Source organism: Calypte anna, chromosome Z (assembly GCF_003957555.1).
Source record: "Calypte anna isolate BGI_N300 chromosome Z, bCalAnn1_v1.p, whole genome shotgun sequence".
NCBI lineage: Eukaryota > Metazoa > Chordata > Aves > Apodiformes > Trochilidae > Calypte > Calypte anna.
The window spans coordinates 29,744,118-29,755,942 of record NC_044274.1 but is presented as its reverse complement, the minus strand read 5'-3'; the positions used below and the strand labels follow the sequence as shown (position 1 = coordinate 29,755,942).

General features: G+C 35.4%; 1 protein-coding gene across 1 annotated transcript in view; it reads left to right on the top strand.

The window, feature by feature from the left end:
• Positions 1–11,825, top strand: part of ADAMTS19 (ADAM metallopeptidase with thrombospondin type 1 motif 19) — a 113,624-nt gene that overhangs the window by 81,539 nt on the left and 20,260 nt on the right. Inside the window, exons 15-20 of the mRNA XM_008503354.2 lie at positions 334–454; positions 2,687–2,767; positions 4,343–4,500; positions 5,766–5,919; positions 8,758–8,893; positions 11,190–11,394. Of these exons, the coding sequence (XP_008501576.2) occupies positions 334–454; positions 2,687–2,767; positions 4,343–4,500; positions 5,766–5,919; positions 8,758–8,893; positions 11,190–11,394 (855 nt within the window). The remainder of the gene's footprint in view (positions 1–333; positions 455–2,686; positions 2,768–4,342; positions 4,501–5,765; positions 5,920–8,757; positions 8,894–11,189; positions 11,395–11,825) is intronic.

Genomic DNA, 11,825 nt, shown 5'->3' with positions numbered 1-11,825 from the left:
GAGCAGGAGGCACTGTGGGATATGTGTCACAAAGTGGCTTAGAAGTGTCAGAGATCCCAGGGAAAAGTGGGAACATGGCTGTGTTCCTCTCGGAGAGTAGCTGGTATAGTTAGCCAACAATATAGGAAGAGTGAATGCAACAGACTATATAAAATCATAGAAAAAATTACTCTGAAAGGGATCTCTGCACATGGATTAGTGCTGTACTCACTGAGCAGGGATAGATCATGTTGAGTAGGGCATCTTCCCAAAGAGTGAGATGCTTACTACAAAAAAGCAGCTTTGTGGAAAACATGGCCTGTGTTCCAATAGCTTTTTTTTCTTCTCCCACAGAAATTTGGCTGTGATGGCATTTTAGGATCTCTGGCTCGTGAAGATCATTGCGGTGTGTGCAATGGTAATGGAAAGTCATGCAAAGTTGTTAAAGGTGATTTTAACCATACTAGAGGATCAGGTATGTCTCTTTCAAATACTCAGAAAAGCAGTAGCTTTTGTATTATTTTGAGTACCGGTAACTTCAAAAAAACTATACTCCTTAAAGTTATGCTGTTCCTCACAAGAACTTGAGACCTACTTTTTAAAAGATATTACAACTTTTAAGATTAGAATATCTAGGTATTTTAAAATTTAATTGTTGCAAAATTACTGCAAATTGTTCCAATTTTCTCACTTATCTTCCCCTAAGTACATATTATTTTATAAAACATCCTGCCTTTTAAGTAAATTAATTTAGTAAACACGTAAACTATAAATTCTTATGTGTTTTAATGTTCTTCAAAATAAATATCAACATTTTGATCTGTTACCTAGAATACCATCATTAAACCAAGCCAAGTGGCAAAACATAAAGCTTAGTGTGTGGAGAAGTCTTATATCTTCTCATAATTCATTGTCTTCTATTAATAATAACATAACATAAAAAGCAAATACATTTTCTGATGCAAAATGAACATGAGACTTTTACAACATTGCTGTGATCTGTTCTTTGAATGAAAGTAATTAACTCCAGTACAATTGTGTTGGCAAAAGAGAGGACTGAAAACCTAATAATGTGCACCACACACCATGAATAGCTTCTCTCCAAGAAAAGCCTTTTTTTTTTTTTTAACAGCATTTGTTCAGCTGTTTTCAACATGTTTGCTATTACACTTCCTGTTTTTTGAGCGTAATATATATGCAGAATTTCCACACTGTAAGTAAGTCACATTAAAAAAGCTGTAATTAGCAGCAAATACTGTTATCTCAAGGACCTAAATGCATTATAGCCTGAAGTACAGTACTTGGGAAAAAAATGGTTAGGCATTATCTTCAGATGTTTATATTTGGCCTTCTCTTACACCAAAGATAGTGCAGAGCAGGGATCCCAAACTACATATGAGTCTGGAGGACTAGAAGATTATAAACTACAAAGAAGGTGGCTGCTAACAGAGATTAGTAAGAGTCAGTTCTCTTTAACAGCTAATGTGAATACCCACACACTTTCAAGCTTATTTAAAGTTCTTCATCAATTCACAGTTTTGTGATTATTGTGGTATGGCCCTCTACCCAGCCACACAAGATATTTATTTTCCTACGAAAGAAGCCAGTCTGCCAGCAGCACGTATAAAGTGTTATTAACACTTAAGTTGATTAATGATAATTACTGCTGTTTTGTAGCACTTTAATTTTCGTGTTTCATGATTATTGAAAATGTGTTGTAAATGCTCAGCATTTTGTTATGGAACATTATATATCTAAAGGGAATAAGAACTCGGCTTACTGTCCACTTATTAAAGTTCACCTGGATAATCTAAAATACTGTTTTATTTATTTATAACATTGCTGCTTGTGCTGTGTTTTCCAGTTACATTGTCTTTGCACCCTCTTTTCCTTAAAGCAGATTTCTCAAAAGCATGTCAAAATCCCATACTCTAAAGAATCAATTGTAATGTAAAGCAAATAAGTAGACTTCAAAACTAAAATAATTCATAACAGTTTAAATGTGTTAAATCAAGAAGAGGAGATCTAGCACAAAATATTAACGAAAAGAAAAGAAAAGGAAAGGAAAGAAAAGAAAAGGAAAGAAAAGAAAAGGAAAGAAAAGGAAAGAAAAGGAAAGAAAAGGAAAGAAAAGGAAAGAAAAGGAAAGAAAAGAAAAGAAAAGAAAAGAAAAGAAAAGAAAAGAAAAGAAAGAAAAGAAAAGAAAAGAAAAGAAAGAAAAGAAAAGAAAAGAAAAGAAAAGAAAAGAAAAGAAAAGAAAAGAAAAGAAAAGAAAAGAAAAAGAAAAGAAAAGAAAAGAAAAGAAAAGAAAAGAAAAATCCCAAACAGTTAAAAGGGTTTTTGTCTTTTTGGGTCATGATTTATCTCTACATGCTGACTGAAACTGGAAGTCTTTTATAGTCATCTAGTGGTGATGATGACATTGAACTTCTTGAGAAGAGACAACTTAATCTCCTTCAGCCCCAACCTAGTCTCCCTAGTTCTTGTTATGTTTTACTTTGCTATGTGCTTTTAATTGTATATCATAGAGTATATGAATTATACATCAATGCATACTTTCATACCTTGTTTGAACATTTTGCAAGAGTTCTCGAACCATTGCTATATAAATTACAACTTGCTACATTTAAAAAGCAAAATACAACAGCAGAAATTAAAAACATAAAAGATGTACTTTTCTACACCTTTTTATCTAACTCTTTTCTAGGTTATGTGGAAGCTTTGGTAATACCTGCTGGAGCGAGGAGAATTAAAGTTGTGGAAGAAAAACCAGCTCACAGTTATTTAGGTAAATATATGTTTTGCTGTTTGTATCCTGGTTTCGTCAGCAGTGAAGAGTGCAAACTAGACATACTTTTGTGATTAAACAAAACTCTGAATGCAAAATAAAAAAATCTGTGATGAATGTCTAAAGAAATTTTGTAGAAATAGCAAAATAAAAGAATGGTTATAGCATCATGCTTCATATGGATTTTTTTTTAAAACTTTCACCTCATTTCATCTTTATAATGCTTAAAAGGATTTTAAATCTTCATGCTTTTAACAGTTTTAATTAAAACAGAACTCTGCTTAAGAAAATACCTCATTTTAAAACAAGTGAAAAGCATTTTATGCTGAAACACTGAATATTTTGTGCTCAAACAAAAATAGACCAGCATACAGCAAATCAGCAACAAAGTCAAATGAAATTTCTAAAGTTAAAGATAGCAGAAAAGTATCTTTGCATTACTTTGAATTGACTAAATATTTTAGAAACAAATCTATTAACAATTGTTTATTTAACATATTACTATTAAATTGCCTTTTAAAATTTTTTTTCTTTTAATGAGTTCTAAAGTTGTTGTGCAGAAGAGTGTAATTTGTTACTATTTTTATGACGGGTTTAAGTCAATCTATAAACTGTCATAATTGGTGCTTTTACTTGCACTACCTAAGTTTAAATCAAGAGAGACTTAGCATAAGAACTAGGACAACAAAATGAAAAATTATCCGGTTTGGTCATTATTCTTAGCTCTGCTCATAAGTAATACATACATTTTAAGAGACTTTTTGCCTGAATGTTCTCTCTGTTGAGATAGTAAATCTTAATTATGGCATCTTAAGTTATCAATGGGTGACTTTTGGTTTATTGTTGAGCCTACACCTGCCCTGTTAAGATGTCACAGGATATTTAGAGATCTGGATTATGAAAACTGATGTAGAAGCCTGTGTTCTCAATGTACAAAATATCTTACCTGACTTGATGATGCTTTTGAATATAAACTAGACCAACAAGAGGTATGATACAGCCAAGAGGAAAATTTTTTCGCTCTTTGTTAGAAGCATCAAATTATGTGGTGAAAGTGTTTAAAATACGTGTTTAAGTATGGTGACAGTAGCGTTGTCACATTCTAAGAGAGAGAACAGGCAAATATAAAGAATTCTGAATTAGATTTTTCTTTTAAGTTTTAGCCTAACTACACAAATCTTAAAAATTGTCCTGTGGAAACTTTGTTTCCCCATGCCTCTGTGAATTATAGAAGAGATCATCCTAGGAACAGAGTGTTGTTGCTTTTGCCTTAAAATAATTCAGTGATGAAATTGTGAATTATACGGGGGCCTGTCAGTCTCTTTAGGCATTAAAACACTGATGATAACTTCAACTATTGTTAAATGCACACGGTTTGGGCAAGCATTCCTTCCAGAAAGTGTTTCTGAAGCATGTTCCAATTGAAGTTCATACATAACAGGATCCATAAATATCTTTGCTAACAGAGGTAGGTCATTTCACCTACCAGTGTAATTATACAGACTGGAAGTGGAAGAGGCTCAAATCTCTACTGAACAGACACTTTACACGTTGGTGTTTTTCTATGTTTTGCAGTGCTTCGAGATGCTGGAAAACAGTCAATTAATAGTGACTGGAAGATTGAGCATTCAGGAACATTCAGTATTGCTGGGACCACTGTCCATTATGTTCGGAGAGGTCTCTGGGAGAAAATATCAGCCAAAGGTCCCACAACATCACCTTTACATTTATTGGTATGACAATATGGATTGGGGTTTTTTTACCTGACTCCTATCATATAACATGGTAACTAGTATTTTTTCATAGCTAGTGCAGATAATGAGAGCTACATAAGATATACATGCTTTTATTTTACATATCTACACACATGAGTATCTATATATAGGTCAGTCAGGCCACTTCTCAAAAAATTTATTTATGTCCAAAAATAATCTTTAATTTATTGAGGCAGAATGAAGGCCTCAGCATTCTTACGAATGTCATAAAAGCTGGTATGCTACTTAAAGATGTAGTGGAACAAAGCAATCAGGCGCCTCTGATTACCGAGAAGTGGGTGTGAACCGGTCTCAAATCCACCTGTGCCCAATCAGGGCACCCAATCAGGGTGAGGTTCTCTGTGGAGTCTCGAACCCGGGGCCTTCGGCATTGCAGTACTGTGTCTTAACCAGCTGCGCCACAAGAGCCTCACCTTAGAGGCAATGAGCCCTAGTGGTGCAATGAAGGTAATACAGTGCTCAATGAGCTACCAGTCTCTCTTGTCTAACCCAAGAGTGAGCTAGTCTGTGGGCATGAGTTTCACCTTTTATTGGCCCCCTGGTCTTGCACATGCTCAATAGGGGGCCTGCCCTGATTGGGCACAGGTGGATTTGATACCGGCTCACACCCACTTCTCGGTAATCAGAGGCGTCTGATTGCTTTGTTCCACTATATAAAGAGATTCAAATTAATAACAGATGGTTTTGTCCTTGCTGACCACAGTTTCAGGTGGTCACCATCATTTCAGGATTCCAGTCACCAAGTTCTCCATGAAGAAAATTGAGTTTTGATGCATTTCAGCTCAGGGTAGGTAAACATGATAGCCACCAGAAAGAAAGAAAGAAGGAGATATGATGAGGAAGTACTTCACAATTAAAAATTAAATGCAAGATATTGTCTGGTATAACTAAAGCAGTTCTAAATGTGAAGCATCTTTGAAATAACTCCTTTATTTAAGAACATTGAAATCACACGTCATAGTTGTCATCCAGATTGCTGGTGAATTTTGTTTGCTTATTTCATTTAGAGGGCCTTTTGACCTTTATGTTAATTAAAATATTTTTCTATTGTCTTATTTGGATACTGTCATTAATTTCTTCTACAAAATGCATCAGGAGGATTAGAGTGTTCTAGAGCATTAATCCATTCTATTGTGCTTTTTGAGATGATCTCTCATAGCTGAGAGTTTGTCTTCCACAGTGTCTGTGTACCTACATAGGTTTTCCTTTTCTGTGTCTTGCAGGTTCTGCTCTTCCATGACCAGAGCTATGGTCTTCACTATGAGTACACAATCCCACTAGATCCTCCTCCTGAGAATCGAAGTTCTAAAGTACCAGAGCCTCTTTTCATGTGGACTCATTCTGGCTGGGAGGACTGTGATGCTGTATGTGGAGGAGGTAAAATAAAAGCAAAATATACAAACACATGGATGCACATGCGTATATTAAAAACGTGGATGTATATACAACATGTATGTATATACACAATATGTATATATATGTGAATACAATATACACAGATATGTATATACATTGTGAATGTGTGCATATATATATTGATTAAAACAGATGGTGAATTAATACCTAAGACTATGATGGTCAGTGTTGTATATTTAATAGTAATGTCCTCATTGCAGCTTTTATTATTGCATACACTGGTGGACAAACCTCTGTCTTCCTGATTACACTAGAAAAATAGTAATAACTCCAGGAAGACTGAAATAAAATAAAGGAAGTAGCAAAAGGTGATTGTACTGGAACAAAATCTGGATTAGCAAAGCAAATTCAGGACAAGAGGAAATAAACAGAAGAAGAAATACAAGTGCAGTATCTAGAACTTGTAGAAAGTTCATATGCATTCCATTCTGTTTTGGAACAATTGAAGAGAAATTATCTTTAAAAGACATTGCAAACTACAGAAAGGCATAATTTTGGTCTCAGAACAAATATGTACAGTAAGTAACATGAGTTGAAGATGATCCAGAAACACATGGAACAAATATTACAACAGCAGATATTAGTATGCTGATGTGATGCTTTTCCTTTATTTATAATCATTAAAAAGTAAAAATGGAAGAACAAAATATGTTTATGAAACAAATATTGCTGTAACAAAATCCTTTAAAGCTGCTGCTTAAGAAGATGGTTATTTAAGTAGATAATTACAGTGAAAAAACATTTCAGAGTTTTTTAATGAGTGTAGTATATAAATATCTGTTCGTACCTTCTGCAATTAGTCAGACTTACTCTGTGAATGTGATGATTTTTGATACCTATCTTCCCTGCTTATGACATTTAGGGTTGCTCTGATCAGCAGTTCTAAAAACTTGTGATTGAGTAAGAAGGCCTGGAAACACTTAGCTTTCTCCTAATGGCAGCATAACAACATAGCTCATTTGACTCTGGTGTCATGACAAATAACTGTAGTTTCCATTGATATGCTTTTTGTGGTTTGGTAAGAGAGCTTCTTCCATGATGGTATTTTGTGGATGGTGCTAGATGTATCCTCTGTTTCTTAGTAGTGCATTCCTATTTACTTATAATATACAGAGGTCTACAGTTTCCTAGAGTATATTAAAATTATTTTAATGCTCCCCAAAATCTCTTACTACTGCACCAAAGATTTCTCAAGTTACCTGTCATCTAGAGAAGTCTTCAAGTGCAGTATGTCAGTAGTTTATTCTGTGATAACGCTTAAATAAATATTTAAGTGTTCTACAGTAATGCTTATTTATTGTATTTTTCTGTTGTAAGTCACTTTCTTTTTATGATATTGTCTAAAACAGCTAAGTTAATACAAAGTTCCATAAAGAGTATTTTTATTGCAAATATTTTGATGTATAAGTGAAAGATTATCTTACACTAGACAAAACCATTTTAACTGTTCTTTGAGTTCTTGGCTTGAATATTAATCAATTAATGAAATTAAATGCTGCATCTTGTACCTTATGTAAATACTTGTGTTTCAATTTTTAACATCAATATTTTTATGAAACTAATTAAAGAATGTAACAATTACCAGTAGTTTTGCTTGAAAGCTTGTAGTGTGTGTCAGGATGAAGACATTGGTGAAGACATGTTGTTTATATATGTTTATGTATGTAACTGATCTGTGACCACCTGTTGCAGAAAAGCTTTCTTTATGTGGGACAGAATATGAATACACAGATGTATATGTAAATGCAGAAAGAATTGTCAAACAGTTAAAATGCTGTATGTGATTAGTTAATTGGATTTGGTCTTACATGCACATGCACCATGTAAAATTTTGGCTGTGGTCACACACACAATATGCATTTTAACTTAACTGTTCCATCTACTAGCACATTTCTGACAGCTGGTGCACATCGCATGCTGAAGTCAGCCCCAGTCCTGCGTGCACCCTGTTAATTGGTAAACTTCCAGATAAAGTGTTAAAATGAAACCACAGGAACAAATGGTTATGAACCCATTTTATGCTACTTGAAGTCTTTAATTCAGGGATTACTAATTTCATAAAATTTAGTCTCCAGTCTAATTATAAGTTACTGCTTGTGGTAAGTATTACATTAAATTCTGATTTGAGGCTCCAACCTATCCATAAGGTCAAGGTTTCTATACAGCACATGCACTAGGTTGCTGCAGGTAGTACACAGCTTCCTAGGTGATCACCCTACAGATGAGGTCAGTTATGTGGCCTCTTTAGTTCATGGTGAATAGTGCAGGCTCCTTACTGAATTTTGCATGTGATGGTTCCCTTTAGATCAGTGCCAGCCATATATGCTAATATACTGCTAAACCAGGCAGAGGTATTACGCTTGAGCAAGACAGAAGGTCAGGACTTGTCATTCATTTCCTTATTTTATATATTAATTTATAACCATACTTCCTATATAATATTTCTGCAGAGTTTTCTCAATAACGGGGTTTCTGTTGTTGAGAAATAAACAGTTCTTCAAGTAAGAGCAAAAATTTGGCCCATTACTACTTATAGGAGTAAAGCAATAAAAATCTCTGGAGAGTGGTATAATAAGAATGGATTAGAAAATTACATTGTTCCCTACAAACTTTAGACTCCCTGCTAGCATTTATGTACTTGTACAGGGTTTGCAGTTCTTTTAGCCAAACTGTTCATTAAATTGGTGTATATGATGAAGATACCTTTGCCGTTCCTGTTTTAGCAAAACAGCATATTCCTGGTTCCCCCACATACCTGTTGTTTTTTGTTTTTTGTTTTTTTGATGTTTTTTTGACTAGGTGAAAGAAAAACTACCGTCTCTTGCACAAAGATTATGAACAAGAATATCAGTCTTGTGGACAACAAGAAGTGCAGATATTTAACAAAACCTGAACCACAGATCCGCAAGTGCAATGAGCAGGCATGCCAGACCAGGTAACAGTGATTTGGTTTGATTAAACTGTCATATCTTGATGTAAGTCTTGGAAGCTAAGAGAGACCATCTCTGGCATATGCAGTAAATACATCTATCTGAAAGATTATAATGCAAAACATAGGAAAAATAGAAACACTGGCTGTCATTTCTCCTGAGTTTTAGTGAAGAAGTGTCCCCTTAGACACATGCCTAAATAAATTGTTATTCAATAAACCAGATGATTACTTCCCTCAGGAAGTGTTCTCACAGACTGTGTACCATGAAACTGAAAATCAAATGGTGTCTATATAAAGATGGATGTAATCCCTTCCTTGTAGTTAATAAGGCATTTTAGTTAAGGCATTTACTTAAGTTGAGGCTTCACTTCTTTAAAGGCTCTAAGTAAGCTGTGAGAGCACCAAGTACTATGTAAGCAAATAAATAAGTAAATGTTAGTCAGGTTTTCTACACTGATGTAACTTGAAGTACAGAGAGCGTTCTCCTCAATCCTCTCCTCCCTCTCCCTCCACCCATTTGTATGTGGATCTAAAGGCAGAACAAAATCTTATGGTATAATGGTGGAAGGAGGAAGCGTTTCTAAAAGGTTTTTTTTCCCCAGGAAGCAGTTGCACTGTGCAGCGTGTGGCCTGCAAATCCCACCTAACTTGGTGTCCCTGCATCTGGGCTGGCAGCCTACTGCTCCTTGCACTAGCTGGCCAGGCTAGTACAGTGACATGTTTCAGAGTTTTCCATACAGCTTCAAATGTCAGCTAAGAATTATGACTAAGGAAGTCCCAAGTATTGTGTGGACTCGGTTAAATTATGTGCCACCTTTTAAGGGAGGGGAGAACAGCTAGCAATAGCTGTCTGGTGTCCCCAGGACTAGACACTGGAATAGGTCTACTGCAGTAATATGGAGGAGAGATAGATGGTATTTTGAAAGAAATAAATGCCAAGTAAAAAAAATGCAAATACTGATAAAGAAGGCATATAAAATGAACCAGAGGGCATAGCTTTCTTGGAAAGGATTAAATACTGAAATTAATAAACTGGAATGGTACATTCTAAGTAAGACCAGACCAAGGTTTGAACTGCCCCAGACTACGGCATTACAGTTTGGAGTGATTATTTGTATTTCATTATGCACATACTTGAGCAGATCTTTAGTTTATATTATAAGCATCACTATGTGCTTTTTGGATAGAAGTGGAAAAGGCTGATCTTTTTCTAAGGGATTGCCAACTATAAGTATCCACTGTTTTGTAATTTCTTTCTTACTCAATGAAACATTTTAAATGTTGCTAATCACTACTCTAGATATGCTGCGTTGAGAAATGGAGCAACATATCATGATCCTTAACATATATCCAGTATTTAACACTGGATTAGTACAAAACAAATATTGTTTGCTTTAAACTTAAGTGCAGCTAAAGAGTATGCTTGCGTAACTCGTTGTTTGCTATTGGCACTTGAAGAAGTATCTTAAACCCCATTGCATTATCTTGGCAGGCTGTGATTTGCAAATTGAGTCTCTGGACTGATGATAAAAAAATCTTAGTTCAATGTTTTATTTTGTTACAACAATGTACGACAGAAGATTGGAACAGATTTGCTAATTCTCAGTTTCCTTAAAACTCTCCCTTGCAATCTAAGTCTCATACTGCATCAGTGACAGAGGTATTTGATTTTTCAGGGTATATGGCCATAGTCTAGAGCTACAGAATATTTGGGAAAAATTACGTTCTAGAACAATTGCTCTCCAGGTATTTGAGTTCTGCCCAGCTGCATCAACCTTCCTTGTTGCTGGGATTTAAACTGCACAACCTGAGTTAGGTGTGACCCCAATGAATAAATCTGAGCTTTTATTCATCCTCCAGAGCAGCAAGCCTTTCATATGTGAGTGATTTGTCTTGCAACTTAGTATTTTTAAAGAAAATGAACTTTACATGCATGGCATGCACTTGATGTATGGATAATTATATAGACAGAGAATAACAGGCTGATCAGTGATCTTTCATGTCTAAAATGTGTGGTTCGGAGCTTTTAAAATTGGAATTATAATAACCATATTCTGAAAACATAGGGAGAATGTGCTGGGGAATCACATTATATGAACATTTACACCTTTTTTAGTGTAAAATATGTTGTTTTAATAAGTAGTCTATTAACAAAGTGAAGTTTAAAGGAGACAGAAAATATGCAAATATGTCTTGAATGTGTACTAGTACACTAGAGAATTAGATGATGTGATGGTACTTTTCCTGATTTCTTGTTTTGCCTGTTTTCTGTTCTTGCATTGCCTGTATCTCTTTGCAGATGGATGATGACAGAATGGACTCCATGTTCAAGGACATGTGGAAAAGGAACCCAGAACAGACAAGTAGCCTGCACACAGCAGCTCAGAAATGGAACCCTGATCAGAGCTAGGGAGAGGGATTGCCCTGGGCCAAAGCCTGCTTTTGCACAGCGCTGTGAAGGCCAGGACTGTATGACTGTATGGGAGGCAGGAGTCTGGTCTGAGGTGCTGCTTTTGTTGATACAGATGGTTCATAGTGATTATTAATGCCTTACTATTTGCTGACTAAGATTTTTAGCAGCAAGTGCCACAGCTCAGCCTAATGATTTTCGCTGTTCTCATGTAATTATGTATTTTCTGACCGTAGTAGTGGGTAACTAGGTGTAAATGTAATTAAGGTCATTATTTATCAGCTACCAGACCTTGGCTTATGAGTAGGAGCATCTCTGACAAACTTTAGTACCAAGGGATGATCAGCAGATGGCTGCTGCCATTCTGCTTAAGAGAGGCTATGAAGGGAGCTGCTTGCAAAGGATATTTCCTACCTTTCTGCTCACTTCTTGCCTTTTTTTCAAAGAACATTGGAAGCGGGGGGCAAATGGGCTTGTAAATAACAGAATGTTGCGTAATTTGCATCCTGAGGCATTGTTGTATAA